The sequence below is a fragment of the Fragaria vesca genome, linkage group LG6 (genome assembly GCF_000184155.1).
Source record: "Fragaria vesca subsp. vesca linkage group LG6, FraVesHawaii_1.0, whole genome shotgun sequence".
Taxonomy (NCBI): Eukaryota; Viridiplantae; Streptophyta; class Magnoliopsida; order Rosales; family Rosaceae; genus Fragaria; species Fragaria vesca.
The window spans coordinates 10,531,475-10,559,113 of NC_020496.1; the positions used below are offsets into that span (position 1 = coordinate 10,531,475).

The 27,639-nt window shown below is 38.9% G+C and overlaps 3 protein-coding genes across 3 annotated transcripts; 1 reads left to right on the forward strand and 2 right to left on the reverse strand.

The window, feature by feature from the left end:
• Window positions 1–5,277: 5,277 nt before the first annotated feature.
• LOC101306150 lies at window positions 5,278–6,465 on the reverse strand. Its single transcript, XM_004302816.1, has one exon. The coding sequence runs from the start codon at window positions 6,357–6,359 to the stop codon at window positions 5,739–5,741; it is 621 nt and encodes a 206-aa protein (XP_004302864.1). The 5' UTR covers window positions 6,360–6,465; the 3' UTR covers window positions 5,278–5,738.
• A 4,632-nt stretch (window positions 6,466–11,097) lies between these two features.
• Window positions 11,098–11,975, forward strand: LOC101306443. The gene has a single exon (XM_004302817.1). The coding sequence runs from the start codon at window positions 11,104–11,106 to the stop codon at window positions 11,671–11,673; it is 570 nt and encodes a 189-aa protein (XP_004302865.1). The 5' UTR covers window positions 11,098–11,103; the 3' UTR covers window positions 11,674–11,975.
• A 2,254-nt stretch (window positions 11,976–14,229) lies between these two features.
• LOC101306733 (homeobox-leucine zipper protein ATHB-15-like) lies at window positions 14,230–20,969 on the reverse strand. The gene is made up of 18 exons (XM_004302818.1): window positions 20,369–20,969; window positions 19,818–19,977; window positions 19,524–19,624; window positions 19,328–19,418; window positions 18,970–19,065; window positions 18,766–18,879; window positions 18,600–18,683; window positions 18,285–18,440; window positions 18,115–18,189; window positions 17,844–17,950; window positions 17,570–17,762; window positions 16,961–17,146; window positions 16,754–16,837; window positions 16,337–16,471; window positions 15,914–16,239; window positions 15,041–15,146; window positions 14,759–14,908; window positions 14,230–14,626 (listed from the first exon to the last, which is right to left on the reverse strand). The coding sequence occupies exons 1-18, from the start codon at window positions 20,572–20,574 to the stop codon at window positions 14,480–14,482; spliced, it is 2,517 nt and encodes an 838-aa protein (XP_004302866.1). The 5' UTR covers window positions 20,575–20,969; the 3' UTR covers window positions 14,230–14,479.
• Window positions 20,970–27,639: the final 6,670 nt, after the last annotated feature.

Below are 27,639 nucleotides of genomic sequence, written 5' to 3' on the forward strand. Positions count from 1 at the left end.
GATTCTGTACTGACTGTACTTACATTCTTTATCCTTTGATTATTTGTGCTTCTTTTCTTAAACCATATCATATGGATTTTACATATGATCATGCTCATGAGCTTAATTAACTATATCAAGTTTTACATGGCAGATCTCTTCGATTCGTTTTTCTATTCAGTTAACGATATTAGAAGAGATCGAGGATTTCAAACTCGAAATATCAAAATGTTGGGATGTTTGTCGATCTTGACAGTAATATAGGGCGCTTGGTTTTTGGCCACCTAAAATCCAACAGCTAGCCTAACTTGTTCTGTGCACAGTGTGCCCATCGACTTCTCGTTCTATAATTAGGTTCCTACAAGTACGTCCACAAACTTTGGCTTTAGCCTTTAGGTGTGTGTAAACAAACAAACCCGTTCTAATTAAGTGGCCAAAAAGCTACAAAATGAACTCTAAAGTCCCTTTAGCAAACAATATGAAAAATTTATAATTTGGAACCAAAAGGGAAAGCCAATATGGATCTCTTTAGCTTTTCCAGTTGCTCGATCATTTCCATACCAATAATTAATTTGGCAATTCTAATTAATTGGTAAAGCTATGTGCATTCCCTTTTTCTGGCTGCCAGATGTTCAGCATCAAGGTAACTAAATCAGTTTTTCACAAATGCATGCGAATTGTGAAGATTGAAGGTCACCCCCATATCCATTCAAGCTAGCTAAAGCGTGAAATACTGTACTGGATATTGATTTTTCATAATTTTCATCCTTTCTGGGTTTGAGATAGCTATAGTTAGCACTTAGCAGCAACATTGAATGGATATGACTTGAGGAGGTTAATTGAGATCGAGTTTCACCCCCTAACGAATGATTAAGAACTTAAGATATATATAGATCGATCCAGAGTTTAATGTATATATGCATTCAATGATGCATAGGACATCTAAAATATGCTTTCTAGTATTTACATATCTTCTCTTTATTTAAACATGCGTAGATGGCACGTACCTATCTTACTCTTAAGTTACAAATTAAAGACTATATATACTTAAGTAGAAATTCCCTAATCCTGTCGATCCACTACTATTTTCCTTACGTCCAAACAAAATTACTGATCACAAAAGCCAGTACCAAATCAATCAATATCTATCTGTTCATAGATCTACTAGAATTATTTTTATTGCTTCTAGTTAAGTTAGATTAGGACAAGCTTTTTTGAAGTATAATTTCCATCCACAAATATACATATAAAAGTATGATATTATGTATATGTGTGATCTAATGTATGCATGCGTTTGGATTTCTGAAAATGTAATTAGGATTGAAAAATAATGAAAAGATGCATACTTTGAATTGTTATAAGACCTTCCTTTTGTTAGTGGTATGAACTTTATATTGTAGGACGTCTATAGTTTCTCCACTCTCCCATTCTCCCAACCTTTAAGCTAGCAAAGGCTCTCTTTTGCCGGTCGCATGTATATGCAGTACTAAAGGAGTAAAGCAAGCCTTCCCACTTCGCATGCAGCTGAAGGTTTTGAATTAGGACGCCATTAGTATTTCCGGTTTCAGCTAGGCACCTTGTTTTGTTCGATCGTCACAATACCATGGCATATACACCAATTAAGTAGTTATAAATAAAGAGACACTGTTGACCAATATATTGGGAATGCTTAGCCGTTTACAACTGACCGAGATGAAAGTTTAGCAGTTGTAGCAACTAGCAAGGTATATACATATATGTTGCTCGTATTACTTGCGAGCTTTAGGCCTCCTTTAGTTCGCAGAAAATTGAAAAATAAGCATCAAGAAATGAACGTTGTTCAACGTGAGAACATGAATTTAAACCCTAGATTATGGAACTGTGAGATTAAACGTAGTTACTCACAAATGGGGTGAACGAACATATACATTCACTGTGAGCACGGAAAGCTCTCTGTTTCTTATTTTCCCAACCTGCTTTGAGCAAGAGTCTCTTTCCCCGGCTGCGCGCATGTGTAAATAGTATAGAATTAAAACAAAGGCTTACCACTTCCCAGGAATCCCAGCTGATCAAGGTCTTGGCACTCTGTTTAATTTGTACGTACGTCCCAATATCCTGGTATATACACTACTTAGTTGCTTATAAAGACTAGAGCCTCTTTTGACCACTAATTGGGACTGCTTAATTTAACCCAATTCCCACTCACAATTGAAGATGAAAGCTTAATTAATTGTAGCAAGGTATATCCTAGGTTGCTTTTATCAATATCAAAGGAAAGTAACCTTAACCCTCTCTCAATTATTAACTAATTAAACCATATATTTGTTTGATACAGTATATTGAATTATATGAAGCTGTAAGATTAGAATTTGATAATCCTAAGTTGGATTATCAGGTACATATTATCATATGTCAAACAAAAGAGATCATACAGATGAAAAGCATGTCTAAATCAGGTACATATTATCTAATATAAACGAAGAACAGAATTCAATATAATTGAACTGGCAAATCTACAGCTAACTGAGAAAATATCTACTGCTTGCAGCAAAAGCGCCTTGAAATTAGGAGTTTGGCAATTTGATAACCTAAAACATCAATTCAGCTCAAAATACGTATAAACTTTCAACATAGATATATATATATATATATATATATATATATATATATATATTCAAACATTCCTCACTTGTCATTATATATGCATTATTATTCGTATTTGACATTAACTCGTTCTCCTTAACAGCTGTTTCGAAATAACTAATTAATGACCCTTAAACAACAAGAACAAATCAACTAACTTGTAATCTAGTGATTATATTCTCTCCCATGCATCTAATTAAGGGTAAATTACCCTAAACAAGGAGCTGGATTCTGGATAATTTAGACTCATTATTCATCCAATTTTGTCATCTATCATGCGTGCATGGTGCCTCATATAATCTAAGCTTCATATCAAACACTACTATATTAAAAAGAAGTGCAAATTGGTCAATTTTTTGTTGTCCAAATTAAGATTGATCAGGATTCACAACTAACAGCATGATGAACATAATTAGATAAGTTTTTGGACTGAGATTTCAGTTAACTGATGATCCATCAAAGTTACAAGTGTTTGAAAGAGTACAAGGCTAGATTTTGAAAAGAAATGTGCCTTGTAAACTGAAAGAATAGAGTGGGGAAAAGCAAAACTATGCGCGCAACAAGTAGAGTGGGGAACATCAACATCCTTTCACTGCTTAATTACAAACCGTCTCTTCTAATATATGTCCGAAGGAAAGAATAAAATTCTCTCTTAATAGCTAAGTCTGCGTGCCTAGCAAGTGTTTTTCTTTATTCAAATGTTAATAATGCATGCAGATTATCAATCAGTGATTGTGAATTACACGTGAATTAGCATGTTAATCTTGACCAAATATGAGTTCCAAAGATGACATCTGTCTAGCGGTTTTGCCTTGATTTCTTCTTTTCAAGACTCACCTAACATATTACCTAAAACTTTGGCTCCATGGGAGTTTAGATTGATAGGACTCTTTATAAAATGCAAATCATTTGAAAAGTTAAAGCGACGTCTTGCAAGTAATTATAGTTTGTAGGCAAATATCTTTCCCCACAAGAAATAACAACATGATCTGTGCATCTCACTTTCATATCTTCAATTGGCCGGGATCGACATGAACGTTAAATTCGGGTCTTACCGGCCAGAAATTAATTAATACTAATTGGCTAGCATATATTGGCTTTTTGTCGAGGCAAAGTTTTGGTTTCGAGTGGTAACTTTGGCTTGCTGATATTCTGTTAATGCATTCCCATCGTTCTTGGATAGTGCCTGGGAAGATTTCTTGACGTTGGACATTTCTTATGCAGAAGTTTCCTGAAGAATGCATGAGAATGATGGAGACGTGAATAACCAATTCAAGGGCAACAACTATTACTCCAATTAATTCTAAATTCTAACTTAGAATTTCAGTTGTTTATGTCAATTCTATGTATATTCCGCTATGAATCAGCTGATTTGTGTACTCTACGTAAAAATAAACAATTTCCATCAAGAAAATACTAGAGATTTTGAATGAGACACGCGAATGAATGAACTTGTCGTACCAATTTCTTGTATTATACGCGAATAAAACACGTACTTACGCTTTTTAGCGCTAATAACCATTAGAGGGAAACTACAGTTTATTGATTAATATATGATCTGTCATCTATATACCTAATCCATGTCTGCCAACCGAGCAGATCCAATGTGAATTCTGTTTTGAATTTAAATAGCTAGAATTGTTGAAGTTGATATGCACAAGTTTTCCTCATTAACTTGACCAACTTTTGTACTGTTTTTTTAACTTCCTAAACAAAACTTTTGATTAAGTTTATTATTACAGGGTTGCAAAATAAACTGATCACTCACTAAGTTTCATGCATCTGCATAATCAAATGTGCTGGAGTATGATTTGCTTTGAAATTTCAACCAAGGTTTAAACTTTTCATGGCGTTTAAAATTGTCGGGGTCATGATCATCGGCCTGGTAGCAGGTCCTAGCTGTTCAGTAAAGAAAGCTCGATCTTTACGAAACCCTAATTAGAGTAATAGTGCTGCATTTCTTTTTATTTGTATTTGGGTCTGAAAGATGTTACAAATCTTCAAAAGGAGCCAATTACCAACCTAAAGTAGCTGGGTTTCCTATAAATTTTGATGTAAAAACAAAGGAAAAGGAGAAAAAAAGCAAAAGCATATACATAAGAAAGGTGATTATACTTTAAGGGGCCAGCTAGCTCTACTACATTGGTTCACTTTAACTTAGTGGAAGCACAACAGGACCTCTTAGTGGTGGAAGTGGGACTGAGAGAGAGGCTGTAAAAGCCATTTGATGAGCTTTTCAATTTCATGAAAACAGACAATATGATATTCCAAAGTCTAAAACCTTCAAAGATAAAACTCCAAATTAACCCTTCAATGATTTTGGTAGAAAACCAGAATATAATTGTTGGTCCTTGTGAACTGGAGCATGCATGACTTTTATACTAAGATTCAAATGATTAGTAGGTTAGACTTTGCAACTCACTCTGATTGAAATAACAGCTGCATGATAGAAATATTAATAACAATGGTAAGTCAAGCAATCCCAATTTAGAAATAAGAACTATACAATTTTTATAGGATTAGCCATGAATTAACAACGAACCCTAAATTTTCTAGCAGATTAAGTACAGACTGTACTTTGATCTCTCATATAGAAGAAAAAAAAAAGATACGTACAGAGTACAGCCTGTATAAGTTTATGCACGTTTTATTGATCTAATTCGGATATTCACTAGTATATACATGCAAGCATGTCTTCGTTTCAAAATTATATGTGAAACAACATAGAAAAAAAAAAAAAAAACTTTACTCAAGTGGTTCTGCACTCGTTGCTGTACGAACTGGTACCTTGTGGTGAATCTTTTGTATATACCTCCTCTTCTTCTTTTGAATCTCTAATTCCTTGATATTGGAGTATATGCGTAATATCTTTGCTAGCTAGCTTTCAGAAAACCCTATTACTAGCTAGATTGATTGAAGAAGAAAACCGTCGAGGCTAAAAGACCTAAAATCTTAAAAATCAAATACGACTCCAAATGAAGAACAAAATAGAAGTACGTAGTTCAGGAACTTCAGGTTGACATAAGCTAGCTACGTTTCTGATTTATTGTAACTATCAACACTCCCAGCAACAATAAGACGCAAATCCATAGCCAAACTAAACATGATGGTAATACTCCAAAGCCAATCTCGATCTCTCACTTTTGCTTCTGCTGTCTCAAATTCTTGTAAAACCTCTCAATGAACTCCTCAGCCGCTTTGTCCACGTGGCTGTCCTCGTCGGTCTCCCTCAACGGAAACGGTGAGTCCGTTATCCTCAGCTGGCGGACCATGGGGCTCCGCCCAAACCCGGGAAGTAGTGAAGGCGTCTGAAATGGAGTCGGCATCGGAGACGCCTCCACTGCCGCCACCACCTCATGATTATTCAGAATCTCCAGCACTGCCTTAACCGCATTCATTGCCGCCACATCATCTTCTTGAGTGGCAGGCGCGTGGGCACACTTAAAGAAGTGGTTGCTGTGGTGGCTGCGGCGCTTGCCACCCATGAGATGGAAGGGGTAGTTGGGGGTGTTGCTGCAGCTGAACTCATACTCGCGCTGGGCCGCGGCAGAGGCGGAGGCGCCGTGGTGGTGGTGGTGGTGGAACATGAGATTGCTTAGGGCTTTGCTAGCCAGCTTGCCGCGCTTCATCATCATGTTTAGGTCTAGCAGGAGCTTCCGCTTTGAGATGCCTTTTCGTAGCATGAAGAAAGCCACACGTACTATGCTCCATAGTTTCTTGGCTATGACAGGTAGATTATTTTGTTCCATTTTCAACATGATATGGGTTTTGGTTTTCTTTCCTTCTTCCTTTCCTCTAGAGAGAGAAAGTGAGAGATGGAGAGAGGGAGAGAGAGATGATTAGAGAGAGAAGGTTGTTGAGTACGAGTTCTGAAGAAGAGGATGTATGGGGTATATAAAGGGGGGGGGGGGGGACGGAAGGGTTTTCGTATTTTCAATTGGCACTACAATCACATGTGGGTGCATGGCTTTTCGGTGTTACTTTAGTTTGGGGCATGCTCAATTATCTATTCCTAAACGTGTAACATTGTGAAGGCGGCATTTCATTTTCATCGGGAAAGGGTAGGTTAAAAAGGCTTTGTTAACAAAAGATGCAAAATCGATTACAAAGCAAAGAAGAAAAGAAGTTGGAAATGATCGATTCCTAATGCACATAAAAGAAATAGCCAAACAGGTAAGTGCAAAAAATCTTATTGCACTCTGATTTCGCATGCATAATGCATGTAAATTATTTTGGCATATATGCAACTACACTTTTCTTAACACTTAATTAACCTGAACTATATCTCATGTGGCACAATGATTTTGTATCATTCCTTTTGCTGATACGTACCTTAATACCTGATCATATTGCAAGCAAAAAAAAAAAAAAGAACTTTACCGACCAGTTTCCAAACCATATGCTCCATCTAAAATGATAAGAAGACTACTCTTTTATATGTTTGAGCTTGAAATCTAGAAACTTTAAGTTCGAGTAGGATGAGATTACTTGAAATTAAGGAAAATAGTTAAGCTTTGTCTCATGAACATAGGGTAAATCGGGTGCTTGCCGTGCTGCCTTGTGTAAAAACAGTATATTATTATTTCAAGATTTGTAAGCTTATGTGGTATCTATGTCTAATTGAGTAATGAGTAATCTATTCAATATGAACCCATACAAGTTAAGTTATCACCGATTGAATTAGGTTATGGTTTACACTAAATTTATGTTAAGAACATTTGGCTCTATAATGATCATTCCATCATCATCCCTGCCAATTAAAACGGTGTACATCTAGATCAGCCTCCCCAGCCCTTTTAAATAAACTTACGTGACTAATTTCAGTTGTATTAGTTGGAGGCTTGGAGTCTAATCAAACAATAATATTGCCACGTACCTAGCTTGCTAACTTCTTTACTTCACCGAGAAGCCAAAAAGTATAATTACATAGCTAGTTTCCTTGCTCAGTTTGCTCTAATCATAGCCAATTAGTAATGAGTAATGACCGGCAATGATGGCCTTCATGATTATGACAATATCGTAACTAATTTATAATATGGTTATGATAAGAAACATACAACAACATAGAAAATTACACCAGGAAGAAATGACATAGCAAACTCCTTGATTAATTATTACTACATAAATTGAAACTGAAAGCAGGAAAAGTAATCATGGGCATGGGTGTAAGTAACATATAGCAACCAAACTGAGGACCAAAGTGGACGACATATCATGAACACCAAGGTTAATTGTCCTAGCTAAAGAGTTATGCTATCCCCCTTGAAACTGTTTGGATTCAAATCTAATGATAAGTGACAATCAAATTCTTTTGTCACTATAAGTGACTAGGAACGAAACACACAACACTCATCGTATGATGTATCAGCAGTCGAGAGACCTCGTTACCCTTTCTTCTTCTTCTTCTTCTTCGATCTTACTCATCATCTATAGTTCTATACTACCATGGGAGTCTGATTTTTGTTGCCACTTTGGGCCTTCTTCGCATTAGATTGCATTGGGCTGGGCAATTGGATACATACTAATCGAGACTGTCTCTTTTTCTTTGTTCAAATTGGGTTGAACATGGCTGGGTGTTGCGCAGAAATAGAAGAGGAAGATTGCATGCTTGGAAGATATTTACATCTATGTCGACCATTGCATTGTCAATCACATGATGACTGTGTCTGTCTTATTGCTCTTTTTCATCGAATCCTTTTGTCACTTCTCTGCTGGATCCAACAGTGCTGTACTATGTACTATATATCTACCCTATTTGGAACAGATATCCATCACTTCGATCTCTTTTGTCTTCTTTTTTTCTTGAGATTTAATAGCAGAAATATGAAGCCGTAACCTCCGCTTCGCGGTTTAGCCATTAATCTTCAACTTGATCACTTGCTGTGATTTGATATTTCATTTCAGCAGGTTGCGTACGCTCTCTGAGTTCTGACTGATCTAATCGCTGCTCCTGCATGCGCCCACAAATCCCAGGTCAACTATCAAAATAAGCCCTAAAATTATGCTGAAGAATAACCACTGTAAACCAACTGGCCGGTACCGCCGACGTAGTAGAGATTAGAGAATCTAAAATCATGTCATTATCGTAACAATGAAATCCACATATTCAAAGCAGCTTTATTTCTAGAGTAGCTGTGAAGTTACAGAGACTTGTTCCTTGGATATTAATCAAGAAGTCTTCTCTTTTTGTCATAACAAACGCTCAACAACCTCTCGATGGATCACTTGCACAGTCCACACATATATGATATGATGGATTTTACTGCTCGTGAAAATGAGATTTGTGGTTGCTACAGGAAAGAAACCATGTGAGGCAAAGTCCCTTTCCTTCATGTTCTGCCTAAATTTGCAGCTGCTAGTGTTTGAAATTGGTATGGACCATTCATGGAGTGTACGGTTTGAGTAAGCTCGCCCGTGATTGTGAATATGCAACTCGTGGAGTTCGATCTATAGGACCAAATGAATTACTGCTTTCTTTTTGGTGCATGCATGCATGATCGATAGGCACAAATAATTGTTCGAGTTAGGCAATTAGGGCAAAAGGACAATATATTCTTGAGCAAGAAGCGACACTTCGAGAACCAGAAAAGGCTAGAAGACTCTAGCTAGCTAGCTAATTCATGCAAGTAAAATTGCGTTTTGTTCAGATCAAAAACAACTTGTAATATATTGAGATAAATAATAAAAGGTGCGTAGAGTAATATTCTTAAACGAGTCCGGTTCAAAGGCCATCATATTTTACACAAAATTTGACACACCTTGTGAACCCTTAGATTCTAAAATGGTCAATGGCTCAGATTTATTGTTTAAATGATGTCAACATTACATTAAGTGATGTGGAAATTACATGGCATTACATATTCTCAATATAAGATAAAATTCTATTAGAAAAAAAAACACCACAAATTAAAATTTGGAGAATCAAAATCAACAAAAACTAAAAAGAGAAATAAAAAAAGAAAAGGAAGAAGAAGAACATTATAAGAACGACTACAGTTCTTTTTATCAATATGTTGAAGAAGATTACTATGAATATATTGTACCAATCTAATTAGATTATGTCGATCTTCAATATAACTCAATGTAATTAGATAACAACAAAATAATCGTTCTTTATGGTTCAAGGTTTAACCTTTCATATGAATTTAGGTTTTAAAACCCAGAAGAAAAGAAGAATTCAACTCCCTCCATCATCGAGCCTTTAATTTGATCAAAGTTCTTCCATAAGTCTCTCTAACAAGCCTTTAAAACTAATTCCACATATCTCATTTTTTGGTACAGTGAATGGCTTGTCTTAATTGATGCCACAAGGATCATCTATTATTTTTTTTTCTCTTTTGATCGTTTATAATACAATATTGATAAGAATAGTCGTCGTTCTTTCTTATACTGTTTTTTGAGTTTAGATTTTTTTTTTCTTGATTTTGATTCTCCAAATTTTAATTTGTTGGTTTTTTTTTTCTTAATAGAATTTTATCTTATATTGAGAATATGTAATGCCATGTAATTTCCACATCACTTAATGTAGTGTTGACATCATTTAAGCAATAAATCTGAGCCATTGAACATTTTAGAATCTAAGGGTTCACAAGGTGTGTCAAATTTTGTGTAAAATATGATGTCCCTTTATCTGGACCCTTCTTAAACAATCCGATATTGTCATAGGCTACATTATTGTGACAAATTATTTTTGTATTTCTGCGTTGTGTATCAGGGTTCATATCTTAGATGATTATATTACCACATCATGCATTTCAAATGGTGATCACACATTATTCGTTCATAGACAAAGTAGTCACTAACAACTTTGACGTCATGGGTTCAAATCTCATTGACATATGTAGGGTGTGTGAGTTATTTAATAAAAAGTTTAAAAAATAAAAATAAAAAATAAAAAAAAAGTAGTCACTTAACTCGTTCGTATATATATACAAATCATGGCCACCCAAGAAGGATTAATAGTTCATGCTATAATATTTTTGGATCAAAATCAGTACGTATATATAATATGTTAGGTAATAGTATGTCTAATGGTCTGTGATGTGCCACAGCTTTCATACTATCCTAAAACTGAAAAATGAGTATGCTACCTTTTCACCAAGACCATCCTCTTCCTCATAATTTATAAAAAAAAAATAATAATAATAATAATAATAATAATAATAAAAACATTTAATTTCTTTTAGCTAGGCATTGATTTCAAACCTAACAAAGCATAACAGTTCAATTTATTTCAATACTTTCTTGAAAAATCTAGCACGGTCACGACTATTCACACTTTGATTGATAGGACGGGTGCATTAACAAGATCCATGCAGAAGTTCATGGTTCTAGATTCAAGTAAAGAAGAACTACTACTGCTATAAATAGGCTATACGTCTTCACATCCTTTCTACTACCAAGTGAAAATCTTCAAGCTTATATCTCTAGCCAAGTTCTTGCTAATTCTCAGTAACCTAAACCTAGCTACCAAAGCTTTAACAGCAACCTTAACCTTTTTTCATGGCGCCTCATGGAGAAGCTATTGCTACCAATTACTCTACCTCCACCAGAAACATCTCCAAATCCAAACCACCAAGGCTCTCATTCTCATCCGATAGCCTTAAAAGAACCATATCGGATATCTCTTTCGAACTCAGCAAGGAGAGTTCTATCGAGGATATCAAAGCACTTCCACCCATTTCGGAGGTTGAAGACGCGAGGTGTGAGTGCTGTGGCATGAGCGAAGAGTGCACACCCGAGTACATAGACCGAGTGCGAGACAAGTACTTGGGGAAGTGGATCTGCGGGTTGTGTGCCGAGGCAGTGAAAGAAGAGCTGGAGAAAAATGGAGGAAACAAAGAAGAGGCCTTGAATGCACACATAAGTGCATGTGTAAGGTTTAACAAGTATAGCAGGGCTTATCCAGTTTTGTTCCAAGCTGAAGCTATGAAAGATATGTTGAAGAAGAGCAAACTGGAAGGTAAAAGTGTGAGGGCCAAGTCCATCAGTCCTAGGGACAAAGGAACAAGGAAGGGTGTGATTGCTCGGAGTTCGAGCTGCATTCCGGCAATTACTAGGGAAATGAGATGAATTACGATATCTCTAGGGGAGATGGGCAAGGTTCTATATTTCTCTCCTAGATCCTCTATACTACTATACTAGTACTGTCTGTGTGAAGCAATTAGTATAGTTCTCCCTCTATATTTTCTTAAACACTTTTAGGGTTTCTCAGCTTCCAAATCTCCCCGTAACTATTATATGTGTCTTTATCTGAAGAGTCAACTCTAAATGGGGTTTTTTCGAGGCCATTCTGAGTTTCCAAGGCTTTGTTTAGCTTTTTTTTCATGTCTAGTCCGTTGGCATCCCACCTTTCAGTCAATTCACTCTCTAGGGTTTTCTTTTGCTGGGATTCTGATCATCAGTACTCCCAAGTATTTCTAAACCCATGCACGTACCGAGGCTTATGTTAGTTACCTTGTTGAAGCAGCATCAAATAAGTGTGTTACCCTCATATGGGGTTTTTTGGGGTTCCTCTAAATATATGCTTCCCTTTTCCCCTCGGCTTTTGTTTCTTCCTTCCACTTAATACTACTTTTGTCTACTGCATAGGGATCAAAGTGCCTAGAATATAGCCCTCTATTAGCTTATGTATGTTTATCATATGCTAGTAGTTGTTTCCCTGAAGAGCTTACTTTGACTCCTTAGTCCATTCTATGTAAGTTTAATTAATCATGTAAATAAACGTATTTTTATTTTAGTAATAACAATGTTGTGTTATTAAGTCATTATTATATGGAACTACAGTTAGTGTTCTATGTATTTTGATTATTTTCTCCTGGTGTTATAGGAAGAATAAATAGAAGACCAATAATTAAGCTTACATTAAAAAATATATATAAAAAAATTAAGCTTACATATCAACCCTTTCAAGTTTAATTCTGAGACCGCATGGACATGAACTGATGAGGAGTGATAATTAAAATGATTTAGTGTATAAAAGTATAAATGAATAATTCATTAATCGGGGCAAGTACAATTACAATGTCTGCAAACGCGAGGCTGATAATTAAATAACAACAAAGAGCATGGTTTCCAACTCGATCATACTAGAAAGAGTGAGAGGAGACCAAACGCTCACTAACCTATGGGTTTGAGACCCTACAACCGAATAAAATAAAACAACAGCAAAAACAAATCTACCACACTCTCCACTTATGCTTGCTAACAATGATATCGCCATCACCGCCAGCAGCCGTGAGGTAGTGAGGAGTACTAAGCCGGAGCAATGACACCCGGATAACTGATGCCAATCACATCCCAATACACAAATCATATGGTAGCCCACAACCGAGAGGAAGAACTCCCTTGAAACAACACCGTACAATCCACCATTGAAATCCAGTTCGCGAAAGAGAAGTGACTGACGAAGGAGAACCAAGAACCAGTACCAAAGAAAATGGGGGGTGATGAACCCACGCGTGAGCACCCATAATCGACTAGGTAAGTGCCAAACTGCACTTTAAGCGTACAAACTCTCACGTAGGTTTACAATGGTAATTGGCAGGTTGTTTTGGTGTTGAGTATCCAAAAATTTGGAAACATATGGGATTGTTTGACATCGATTTGAGGAACCAAGTCCTCCTGATCTGGACATAGCCAATATAATCCACAAAGGGATAAAAACACACTACAAGGGTGACATAGGTCCATAAACATGGTGCCCAGAGTAACATAAATATGAAATAAACAACGAAATTAAGGTAGATACCTCATGGCCCATAATCCAATCCTGGGTCAAGACAAAGGCCCAGACGACCCAGGCCCAAAGCACATGAGGTAGAAGCCCAGTAAGATCCAGGCCCATGGAGCCCACTCAGTTGACCCCATCGTCGTCCCAGCCCAAATGAAGCACTGCCCCGGAGCCGCCATACCACCACCGTCCCTGACGCCGCATCTGCGTAATCGGACACCCACTTCCAGCACTAAACCACCCTGCCTACCTAACTCCAACCAGCCTACGTCAGTTTGATCCGAGTTTGGATCTGGTAAAGTTTCGATCTTCCAGACACACCGGAGAACCCCTCGAAACCGGCTAGCCCATCCAACCACCGTTCCCACCACCTGCGCGTAGCCACCTTGCCTGCCTCTCACCCTCCAACCTGCAACTGGACCTGAAAGAAGATCCGAGTCCAGCCACCGATGACAACCTACCCAGCCATCTCCAATCGCTCCAATAACCTCTGATCCAGCCACCAACCCAAGCCCAGTCTTCCCCTTTATGCAGTAACCTCCGAGAGCATATATGGACGACTACAGGAGCTGCTAGAATCTCTCCTCTGAGACAGATATACGATTTCCCGTCCGGCCGCACTCCTCGCACTCCGGCTTGGCCATAGGCCAGCACCGGCGCAGTCGAACGAGAGCCAGATGCGAAACTCTCTGAACCCTTCCAGGTACATTACCCTCCGCTGCTTGTCCTGAGACTTTTACATGGGAGAATAGACTTTTACTGTTGTCCAGAAATACAAGGCACATACGCAACCCCCATACTTGGGAGAATAGACTTCCCATAAAGATACTGTAAAACCCCATTCAGTAAGTTAATTAAAGAAAAAGGGTTAAGATAGGCACACAGAAACAAAGAACTAGAAAACAAAGAGCATAGGCTCGAGTTTTATAGAGTTTAGCAACAACAATCTAACACAACACTGATCATCGTCATTATCACTTACACAAGATAAAGACTTAACAACAATCTAACACAACACTGATCATCGCCATTATCACTTACAAAAGATAAAGATCGACTTAATAAAGCACAAAGGTTTTGGAGTCTCCCTTCTATTTAACCTATTATAATAGGCTCCTAACCATAAAAAGTTTCCTGGTCCCAACATCACACAAAAGACCAGTTCACAAACAAGAAACATATGCAGTTGGCCGTCTCTTCTTCATTCAACACCTTCCAAGCTACTGCTCTTTCATATGACACTGGTCTTCCCATGCTTGAGAGGCAAATGCCACCTTGAAGACAAGCAAAACCCTACAGAAAGTACACCACCGACAAATGAGAACATACATTTTGGCTATTTTTCACATCTGAATCAATCCAACACGTTCAGTGCGAGTCTAAAATGAAATATAAATATTACAGAATTTTGGTAAGGTCCTATACCTGTTGCATTATCTGCGGAAACTCAGAGAAGAGAGTCTTGCGTCCATGGTCATCAAATATCTTTTCCAAAGCTATGTCTTGCAATGCAACCAAGGTGGTCTCAAGCATGTCAAGTCCCGCCTGGTTTGCAAAGGTGAAAACTGGCACAGCCTGTGCATTAAACAGAATTCTCAATAAGATTGCTTGAAAATGTGAAAGAGAGGGGGGCTGCAATGCTCAATGTTTGACTAAGCAAAGAAGAAATCTCTCTGTTCCTTTTTGCCTTAATTATAATATATGCACCTTCAGAGAGCAGCACATAATCGCATCAGAGTGATGCCACAAGGATTTGAGATTGGATTCACTTCCTTCGTTGCAGGATTTGAGCAGCTCCACACCCAAATATCCCCTGCAACATCAACAGTGTACCTTAAGCATTTTTGATTACAGAATATGTGGTCTCCCACATTAAGGAACAACTTGCAGGGATATGGTCATAAACTAGAGTATTTCATCTTCTTCATATAAAAGCAGTTTTCCATGATTTAGTCACTGTTTCTAAATTAATTCTTAACAAACACTGGAAGTTGGTAAATATCAAGGGGAGTCAGATTTCAAAACTGAAGATTGTCAGAAGGAATTATGGAGATCATACAGCTAGATAACAAAGCACAATGAGTTAAATGGATGACTATTTATAAAACCACTGCAACACAAGCTATACTCGGAACCAAAAGGGTGACATTTATTATGAATAATAGCTCAAACTCAATTTGGTTGAAGACTTGACCAAACACTTACTATTTTCATTTTACTGCATGATAACAGTGATATATTAAGTTATCGTGGTACAGACAATTCAGGGGACTAAGTTAGGCTGCATCCTTCATGGGAGCAATCAGCCACTAAGCTCAATTTATTCAAACTTACGTAGTAAGCAGAAAATCAACACTAACAAATAGTAGTTTAGCCTGAGTTGTTCATCGATTGTCAATGTAAAATTGCAATATCAAAGTTTGATACCAGTAAAGGGAAAAATAGTATTTCTCTTAGTAGGGGTATGAACCAAAAGGCCCAAGTTTAAAATTTGCATAGTGCTGCATATATCTCGGGGAATATTTTGACTTAAAACTACAGAAACAAGTAAAATGAAAAAGATAGAAAGCTTTACAATACCTGTAACTGTTGCATATCCAACGAGCAAGGGTCTGTGCTTCAGGGGTACCAAGTGGTGAACGAAGACCAGCATGTGAACTTAAATGTGAAGGAGAGAGTGCTAGTGCCACCCTCTGAACTGAAGATATGATGCTGCGAACATATTGTCTAGCCATGGATGCTACATGCTCTTGCATGTGGCTCTCACATGCAAATTCAAATGCTATAGTCATCACAGATCTCACGCAACCCGCATTTGCGGAATATTCACTAGATGCCCTGTTTCCAGTCGGCCCAATTTCAAGAGCAGAAGCAAGATCCAAGGTGCGATTAGGACTGGAGGCTTCCTGAAACATTATCATAGCTCAATTACAAAAATTTCCATAGAACAGGAGTTATGGAATTTAACATTTACAAAGTTTTAAATATGACTCATAGGCTGACCTTTCCAGAATCAAGAGGAATGATCCGAAAACCAGAAGGTAGGAGAGGTGCATCATCAGCAAAGGAAGCATCAATTGGAGCAAAAATCAGTTCAGCACAGGAACCAACAGCAGTCTCGTCCATTCCACTGCATAGCTATTAACAAGCAGGAAAAAAAGTTAATTAGAAAAAAAAATATAACAAACTGAATACTACCTCTTATCAATATCATTCGTACTATTACAATTCAAGATACCATCTTGAAAGTCCCATTATGTATCTTAAATAGAAACCTATGTGTCTTAACAATGCTGGCAAGACTTTGACAATCCAAGATGAGATACGAGACAAGCAGGAAAAACTTGCCCTAGGCAGCATTCTCGTAAAGAAGAATCATCATAAATTCATAATATTTTGAGGAGAAGAATCATATCTTACTTGCAAGAGGAACATCTCTCTAGTTTGCATCATTGGATCATCAGGAGAATGGCCAATACCCTCCAGCTTAATGACTTCCAAGAACTAATAAGCACAAAAGGATAATAATAAGAGAATAATACAGTTTTGACTCAATATGGTGTATAAAACATCATAAAGCAAGACGTCAATAAGAGCAGTAAATTCCTTAATCATCATATTGCTCACCTCTTCATGCTCAATAGTGTGAGCTAGGGGGAGTATAACTTGACCACCAAAACTTCCTACTCGAGACCCCGCTAAGCTACAGGGGCCAACTTTAACAGCTGCAGCTGAGTAAGCATCAATATTGTTGTCTGCCCATTCTGACCTATGCTCCCGTAGGAACCTAAGCAGGATAGCAGGTGGCACATTCTGGGAAATACAGTAGATAGCAAGTCAGGAACAAAAATAAACGTCAAACACATTATCCCCTATGAATTATAAGCACGATAAGATGCTCTACTACTATGATCTAATCAGGACAAGTTTCCAAGTTTCTTACGTATGGCTAACAGAGAAAAAAAAAATGCAAGACAATGGGCACATACAGCAAGGATTGCAACTTAAGAATTACAAAATAATGCTCTTTACCAGCAGACATAAAACCATGTCTGGATTACGCAGTGCTTCTACATTAATGGCATGTCATGCATTAGTGCGAGTCACACGGACACATTACCAAATCCTAAACGTCACCATGGATATCAATACAGCATATTTTGTTGCTATTTCTTTATGTTAACACCGTGTGTCTATCGCGGATCATTGGAAAGAAAAGATGGTAAGCATCCTGACCTGTAGAAGCATTGATGCTTTAGCACATAAGACAGCATTACTGACAGCTGGAAATCCATTACCAAATGAAAGATTTAGACCCATCAGCTTGTCAGGCGATGAGTTTATGAGGATAGTGACATCATCCATGCCATCATTTCCCATCAATGACCATCCCTCATCAGTAAATCCATTCAGTGCCTCATTGAATCCCCTGGCAGAAAATATCCATGAGCTTCCAAGCAGCAAAGCCTTCACTCATGTAAAAGTTTATCGAAACAACCTTAATACTAACCTGCTAAGCCTCTGGCTTAGTGCTCGTAGAGCTGCAGGTCGTCTTCCCCAGCCAGTGACACTAGACTGAGAAACTTCATGGGCTATCTGCCTCAGCTGGCGTAAAGCCTGAAAACGAAGAGACAAATGAAAAATTTGAAACCTACCCATTTGCACTTCATTATTACATTCTTGTGGGACGAATTAGTAGCCATATATATGATCATTACGCATACATGACTGAGCCCTACGAATATAAAATTACAATATCTACTGTCATGTGGTAATCTTACCGCCATTGTCATCTTTTGGGCAAGAACAGCTGAAGATTCATACAATGGGCGCAATACTTCAGGCACGCCACAAGGCTATAAGATAATACACATGTATGAGTTAAAAATCTGTCAACACTACTAAAACCAAAGTATGAAGTACATTATCATAATAAGCATCACAAAATCACCTCCAAATCCATGTGATCAACAATGTGTATAATTGAACCACCTCCTTCACATGGTCGTATCAGGTATCCACTAGGCAGCATTTCTGCTCTGACAAAATGCTGCACCGGAGGCATGGACGGGCCGTTTTGTGTGTTTTTGAGAGATCTCACACAAACCTGAACATTATACATTATAATGAGAACAACTTGATTTGAACTGGTAAACTTCTACATATGCATGCACTTTTATTTTGTGCTGCTGAAGCATTTTAGTGCTCAACAGACATGTCAGTGATTTGGCTAGAAGAATGAATTCATAATTTTGGAATTACATACCACAAGGCTGCCATCCTCCAAAACAGAAGTATAGCGGAGCATCCAGAAATCACATGCAGGCGCCAAAGTGGTCGGCGCATAGAGCTATATCAGGAAAAGAGGAGATTAAACTATTGGCGAGAACGCTAAAATTTTGTACGAAAAGATAGATGTAATTAGATCGTACCTGCATGTAAAGGAGCTCAATGGTTCCACCATTTGCTGTAGGCAGTACATTTAAGACATCTACAGTGCGGCAGTCACGCAACCACGAAGGCAGATCCTTGAGGATCTCTGCAACCTGAGCAGAGAATAATCATTAGTCAATCATACATCCTCTTAAGCATACATATGAAAAATTAACAAAAGGAAAGAAACCATGTTCACTTACCCGTGTAGGCTCTAGACCCACCAGGCCGCAGGCTCGTGCTGCCACTCCAGGGCAACCATGAGAAATAGCAACGATTCCAATGGAATCCGGACCAGGCTACAAACACCAAGAAGAGATGACAGGGGGGAAGAAACATATCAGGCGAGGAAACAATTCAACTTACTAAATAATTGGCTATAGAAATTTGCATTTTACTATTTGCCCAGTGCACCAACAAATAGAGTTGAGGTATATAGTCATAATACTGCACCAAATTTCAATAATCAAAATATATATTTTTTCTAATAAACATTACTTAACTTATTGAATAAGCATGAGAGATTACTTAAATAATCATGTAAAAGCTCTAGATAACTACCTTCATTCCAGGCATTTGGACCCACTCTACAGCAGTTCCAGTTGCCTTTGAAAGAAACTCTGCTAAAGTTTCTTCTGCAATGGACAAAAGTCTAGAAAAACACAAAACATGAATCCATAAGCCACAAACACACAACAACAAGAATTTTACAAAGAACGATGACTGAAAATGACATAACAGCTATATCCCCACTAACCCTGCAGGACTAGCATCCCTTGGCGGATGCTGAGGTGTCAAATGGTGTTGACCACTCGTCACTACTGATTCACAGCTTGTATCTTTGGTTGCAAGCGTGGTCTGTGATAAAGGAAAACATCACCATATATCAGTCACCACGTATTCATATGTCACACAAATAATACTAATATAAGGTTGGTATATTCAAAAAACAGATAAAAAAAATTATTCTTGAAATTGAATATATGGTAGTTGATTTCTAGGATTCATGGTTGTCATTCTCTTGCTACAAAAGAGAGGCAAGAAGTCTCACCGTCTGGGTATGCTGGCGGAAGTAGCCATTTTCATAGACCAAGTGTGACACTTGCTTCTGCAACCTATCGTTTTCCTCCATTAAGAGCTTGTTCATAGCAGTGAGCTTCCTGTTCACAGCTTGGAGGCGTGAGGCCTCTTTCCTCTGCTTCTCTCTACATCTGCAAAGAACAAAACAAAGCACAAACAGACAATGTGCATTGATATCAGACCAGCATGTTAGACAAATATAATAACTGCAACGTATTTAAGATTTCTAGACTACCCATTTTTGCATAAACAAGGAAGATAAGCCTCATGCAACCACTTGTACTAATTCTATTTTCTCCCCAACCAAACATTCTCCAGAAATTATAAAATACATTAAAGAACTAAATTGAAATCCAGATTTAATTTTTTGTTGAGTTATGCTCAAAGAACCAAACTTCAAGATCCAAACCACAAAAATCTTTTCCTTTTTGTTCGTTTAGATTCTCCGAGCCAAAAATTAAACAGAGCACAAAGCCTAAAGATGAAGAAAAAGGCAATTAAGGTAATGGAAAACAAGAATACCTTCTGTTCTGGAACCAAACTTTGATTTGTTTAGGCTCAATGTTAGAGAGAATAGGGCACTCCCTAATGAGCTGTTGGCGACGAATCGAACTGGGTTTGGGGCATTCATGATAAAGCCTCTCAAGGGCTTCAACCTGCTCAGGTGTGTACCTCACATACTTGCCATTATCCATCACTCCTTTACCATCCTTGCAGGACATAGCCATTTTCCAATTCTCACCTCACCACCAAACCCAGAAAGAAAGAAACCAAAACGCCAAACTGGGTGGTCTATCTCTACAAGACTCGCAAGTACTACTACTACTTTTACTTTAAGCCTAAACACGACTTGGGATTGGGATATAAGCCGACAAGGGACAGCACTATCCTTAACTGGAACGGCGTTTGTCCTCGTATCTCCGCAGCACCAAACACAAAACTATACAACTCTCTCTCCTTCGGGATCAGCAAACAAGACCGATCTAACGATCGAACCCCAGTTAGAAACCAAGACGATGAATCTTCAGAAACAAGAAAGAAAGCGATCTCTGAAACTACGACCGGAGAACGAGAGGGAACGACACCGTTTGGCCGATCTTGAAAGTTGCCATGTAAAAACTGCGAGACATTTGAGAAAGCAAAGGGAGGGGCTCAAGTGGGTTGGCGCAGCATGCTTAGTGCGTATGTGGGATGGGGCTTGGAAACTGAAAAAGTGTACAGGAGGAGAGGAGAGGAGAGAAGAAGACTTGGTGGAGTTTGAGGAAGAGAAAGGAAAATCAGTATTTTATGCTCCTCTCTGCTTTTTTGGGTGTTGCTGGTTTTTACTTTTGGGGAAATTACTCTACTACATACGAGTTTTTGGTTTTGTTGCTGACGATGGTGAGGTAGCTCTTGTTGTTATCTTCCATTGGTTCGTCACTTTCGGCTCTCTGCTTGGTTTGCTCCACTGTGTAGGGAAATGGAGCCAGGAAAACTTTTTTACCTTTGAATATTTGGAAGGATTGGTTCGTATATTCAAAATGACCGAAGTGACCTTGGGAGAGATTGAGAGTGAGGATGTTTGATTGGGTTCACTAGAGGCATTACCGGAACTGCCCTTCCTTCAATGGCTTTGATGAGTTGAAGACAAAGGCGAAATGGAAAACCAGCTTTGGCAGAGATAGGGTTGTAGAGCATAATCATACTAAGCTCTAAAAGATTCGTATTAGATACTAGAAGTACGTCTAGAAGTACATCGGTCCAAGAGGTGGTTGCATCAATGCGAAGTTGCGAACCATTTGTTGGTTAGATTTGATCCTTTAATGAATGTCTGATTGCTATTTAATTTTGTATAGGTGAAATGAGTATGGAAAAAAAATCACAATTTAGGTTTATTACCTTAATATGATTTGAGTAATTATCATTTTATATAGAAATGATACATATTTATAATGTGGTATAGTTTGTCTAGTACTGTTTGGTTTAGTGGTATAAGTCTTACCTTATAAATGAGATGTCGTGAATTCGACTCACAGTATTATAGCATATTGACTGTGTATTATATTTGATTAAAAAAATATATGGCGTAGTTTACATTGAGACTAGGAAATCGATAACATAGTCATCACCATCGAATAAACACCATGCTGAACTACCATTGTCAACCTTATGCATGAAAGCATATAGAGGCCAAAAGTCTTTACTACTTCCTTAAATTTGCTACACCAATGTGACGTATTTCTTTTGCTATTGAATATGATATAAACAATGATCAAGACTAAAATGCATCAAGCAGAATGAACGAAAAAGGCAACTCACTCTCATGCTCTCTTACCAACACCTTCATATTCAACTATATAAGAACGCTTTGGAGAAAGAGAATGACAAGGAAAGTAATATTCGACTATGAATATAAACACGAGATAAATATCGACCACACGTAACTATTAACGATAGAAACAACACGTTATTGATAATATAAAACCATACGATTGAAAACTCATATTCTTCTCGACAACATTACCAAAATCTTATAAATAATATATTATTAAGAAAATAAGTAGAGGTTACATTTCATTAATGGAAACATTAATGGTAAATCTCGTTATGGCAAGAACACGTCTTGGACAGAATAGGAAAGCCCTAAAATGTGGGCAAGCAGAAGGCTAGGGGCATTAATGGAAAGGGAAGGGAAAATTGTTAATGGGCGGATGAGAGTAAAGAAGGGAAGGGGAAGGAAGCTTTTGAGAGAGTAAAGGCATGGGAAGTCTGCAGAGGAAGCAGAGGACACCATCATTAGGTTTTTGCATGCGTCTTCCTCGATTACAATTTCAGAAAACAACATCCCCATACAAAAACTAAAAATAAACTTAAATATCATCACCCTTTCTATTTATCTATCATTATGAGGTTTTAGGTTTAGGGTTTGATAATAATAACAGGTCTAGCTACGTCATCATCATGCCAGAGGCCAGAGCGGCAGAGCTGAGCTACAAAGGGGGCCTGGATTTATATGCAGGCACAATATGCTCTCTCTCTCTCTCCGAAGTCTGAAGAGAGGAGACAGAGAGAGGGAGAAAGATAGGGGTCTGTAGGTGCTGCAAAAGCAGAGGCTAGTTCAGAGTAGTATCAGAGGCATATTCATACGTGAATGACCCTTTGACAGGACATGTGACATAAAAGATGAAAAAGAAGAGAGAAAATGTGGAAGCAGTTCTGGCCTTCTGAGTAGAGGGAGGGATGGGATGGTCTTGGTGGAGCTAGCGAGGGCTTGCAATTGGGTGGGTGTGTGAGGGTTAGGTTAGGGGAGGAGCGTGTGATGTCTGTAGGGACAGTAAGGGGGTTGGCACATACAGTGACCGAGAGAGACCTTATCTTCTCTCTTTGTGGGAATTGTCAGCAGCCAGGTTTTACTCACAACTAGTCAAGTGGGATAACGCCATATTGCCATGCCACTCCTAATTTACTTTTCTACAAACCCAACAAATAATACAAAGGCAGTAATCAAAAAAATAATAGTACAAACGGTACAATGCTGTGTACAAATAAAAATTATGTTATACCTAAGCACAAAATAAAAAAGAGAAATATGTCATCTAAGAGCAAGTCAATCTCAAACCTAAAAGCAAGACCCAGACATTTTTCATGTCAAACAAAAATCCAGTCAGAAAAAACCTCCCTCCACCCATAAAATTTCTTTAACCTGGGTCATCACCTTGGTCAGTCCCGGGTCATCAGACAAAGGATTTTGACGACCTGGGCCTTCTGAGCCACCGCAGCTCGCCTGCACCTCACCACATGACGTCGGCCACGTTGTGGCACTGTGACGCCCAGGCCTCAACCCGTTGCTCTCGCGCGTCTTTGGCACGACCGAATCAGAGAGAGAGAGTGAGACGCGTGCCACAGAAGCGTGCCGGAAAGTTTGGACGGCTCCGTCGGTGGAAGATCACCGACGAATCCCAAAAACGCAAAGAAAATGATGCATTTAAAAAAATAGAAGCAATTCATGAAATTAAGGGTAAGAGAAGATAGAGAAGAAAAATGTGATCACAAGTTCGCAACCATACCTCTAGCACACAATTTGGTCACCGAAAACCTAAACCCTAGTCGGAAAAGCAAAAGCTTCCTGAAGTCGATTGATCACCACGGTGAATGCATGTGAAATTGATGATGGGGGTTTAGGATAGGGAAGAAATGTGATCACAAGTTCACAACCATACCTCTAGCACACGATTTGGTCACCGAAAACCCAAACCCTAGTCAGAAAAGCAAAAGCTTCTTGGAATCGATTCGATCACCACGGTGAATGCATGTGAAATTGATGATGGGGTTTAGGATAGGGAAGAAAGAGGAAGGTTTTGGCCAAGTCTGACGCCGTGGGGTGGCCGGAATCGATGGCATCGTCTTGGGCGGTCGGAGAGCAACACAACTCTTGGTCATCTTCGAAGAAGAAAGAGTTTACCTAATTTGGGTCAGTTGACCTGAGTTGGGTTTTTATAAAGAAAGTGAATGGCCTAGATTTAAAATGAAGAGATCAAACGGTTGAGAATTAATCATGGATTTCTAATTTCTGTAAAATAATTTTGTTTTATCGAAACTTTGAAAAAACATAGACGTACCGAAAAATAATCTGAATACATTGGTGACCTCGTGTCGACGTGTACTACCACACATGAGCCTTAAATCGAAGACTCGACATTTGAGGAAAAACTCAAAAATAAACCGAACATACAAAATACTAAATATAAAATTCAACAAACAGTCACTGCCACGTGACGACCTAGAAACATAAATCGTGGGTGAAAACTGCAGCTCAAAATCATTGTCACGTGACGACTCAAGTCTTCCCAACAAAGACCCAGAGGGTGGACTTGCTCTAAGAACCGAGTTCTCCCTTGTGCAAATTTGCTCACGTGGTGGTGTCCGAATCGATGATGGCCTCTAGCTTAGCAGGTCTTCAGGTTGCTGCTAGATGGGCATCTTATATAGTTTCAAGGGTCCTTGATGGTTGAGGTTGAGCTCAAAGTATCTAGCCGGTTACGGGGTCTCTCACTTCATACATATGTCATGCTTATGTTTGTGGGCTTCTTAGATCGACGGCATGGCTCCAATCAATGGCGGGTTAGGAAACGACGTCAGATTTGGAAGTGGCATCATGTTCCTAGGTTGGCGTGGTTTCGAATCCCATCAGGACTGTTGACAAAGTAGTGCGCGGCGATTGAGTTGCGACAGTAACTCGAGTGGAAGCGATTGGGTCACACCACCTTCTGCCTTGGGACGGTGGCACATGATTTGATGGAGCACATGTCGTTTTGCGCATGGTGGGTAGAGAACAGACCAATCAATTAGGCTTGGAGTTGGACCAGCCCATTGGACCCTCTTGGCTTTCTAAGTTAGGCTAGGGTTTTACTCTTGGCCTAACCCCTATGTTTTTAGTTTGTCTAATTACAATAAATCATTGTATTAGACTATTAGGAACTTATACACGTTATCTCTAGCGTCTCTAGAATAGTACCGAATGAGGATATACGCTACCTACCTACGTATTTGCTTGTAAAATGAGTAGTTCTGTTTTCTATATATCACTTATGGGTACTACCACTACTTAACTCTCTGTCTGTTTAAAATGGCAACAAGAGAGTATATAATAACCTATTCTAGTTTCAGATGACTATATTTCTACCCGATTTGGGATTGATTCACACCAAAAAAAAAAAAAAACTAGATAAATATGCATGTTTGATGTTTTTAATCAACAACATCACTACGTCATTATAGTAAAAGTAATTGAAAATCCCTCATAATATGTGATATGTGATATGTCTGAACAAGCATTGTGTAACAAAACTTCTGCTCCTACTTAAACATTATCATAGCAACTGAATTGACAAGCATGTATCAGCCAAGTCCACATAACGAAATAATGTCTACTCTCTGCTCTGGGCGCACTAGCCCTCATAGTTTTGTTACTAGGTTTCTTCCTAAAACACGTCTTACTGTAAGGATATGACTCTGCACATATAAGAACAACATGTTGTCTTCCCGGATCGATGTGGGATGTACATGCTAGCTTGTCAGTGCTTCTTGCACCTGCCCACACAGGTCACCAATCTCCACCCCCACCCCCCGATTATTAAGGAGCTTGACATTCTCGTCGACACACTTTTAGTCGGAGTCAGACTTTAATACCATCTGCAACAGCCCACTTCAAACAACAAAACACGTTGTACCTCTCCGCTCATCAATTGGCAAGACCTAAGACCAAAGATATAAAAGACAAGGGTTCATCGAAGCTCAATTATTCAAAGCAACAGGATAAATATCGGTAACCCTCCCAGGGCAGGGTACCCTTCTTCAGCTCTTCCACTACATGTCCCCCAACTTCAGCCTCCAAAGACGCTGCATACTTAGGCTTGTTCTGACTACCATCTGGACGTTTCTTTTTCTTTTGCATCTTGTCAATGGCCACAACAACAACCTCCACCAAACTCTCATCAAAGGTACCGAAAAAGGCTAGTTTTCCAAGAAAAACACTTCCCACTAATAAATCGGTCCTCTTCACAGAGCTTACGCACTCCCAAATACTTTAGGGTTCTTTCTAGCGGTAATGAGAGGCTCCACCAGCATTCAGCCTCTAAACATACAGGCCAACGATAAACCTTTATTTCAAGGCAATTTCTCCAATCAATTTGGATTTGGGTGGCTTCGAAAGGATTTTGGGTTGCGATGCGCAACAAGCAAGCCCTAATTCTACTCATGATTGCATTTGGAGTTTTTCGTCAAGGTCGACATGCATCTGCTTTAGCGGATGTCCATCGACGTATATGGTCTCGATGTGCCTACAGTTTCTTACAAGAAGTTTTGGTTTATGAAAAATGCCACGAGATATACGCTTGAGTGATTTTTTTTTTTTTGTACTGGCTGAGCAGCCTATGGTGGTGTCGAGTTGCATTACTCCAAAACACGAATCTGGTTGTGGCAGCTTAGAGATTATTTTAGGATTGAACTATTGAAGGCAGCATATGTATCACTACTTGCAGGAATTTTCCAAAACCGGAAGCTCATTGGAGAGCTTTTTGTTATCACCTATAGACACACACACACACAGTCGGGATCAGAGGCGGACGTCCGCACGCCTTTAAAGTGCGGACGTCCCTCCGTTCTCCACCGTACGGCTCCGACGACGGCGCGCCTCCACCCTAGCGGCCTCCAGCAGCGTCTTTGATCACTTTCCCTCCCCGGCGAGTCCGCCGAATTCCAATTTTCTGGCAAGATCGATTTTGTTTGAAGTTTTGGGTGATCTCGCCGGAAAACTGGAATTTGGCGGACTCGCCGGGGAGGGAAAGTGATCGGAGACGCTGCTGGAGGCCGCTAGGGTGGAGGCGCGCCGTCGTCAGATCCGTACGGTGGAGAACGGAGAGACGTCCGCACTTTAAGGGCTGTGCGGACGTCCTCTTTAGATCCTCTATGTGTGTGTGTATATACATATATAATTCATTTACAGAGCAGGACACCGTTTTGAAATTAAAATGTGGTGCTTCTCGGAAGCTCATTGGAGAGCTTTTTGTATCACCTATATAGTTCCCTTTCAGAGGAGGACACCGTTTTGAAATTAAAATGTGGTGCTCCTTATTTCTCTCACTTTTAGGTCACATTTTCACATCTCGACCGTTCAGAGTTTAGAACATAGTGTGTAGATCATTCCTGCAAAGTTTCGTCCAATTTGGAGATCACAAAATTTGTCTAAATGGAACCGTTTGTGTAAATCACGGAAGCTCAAATGATCTCCAATTTAGATGAAACTTTGCAGAAAT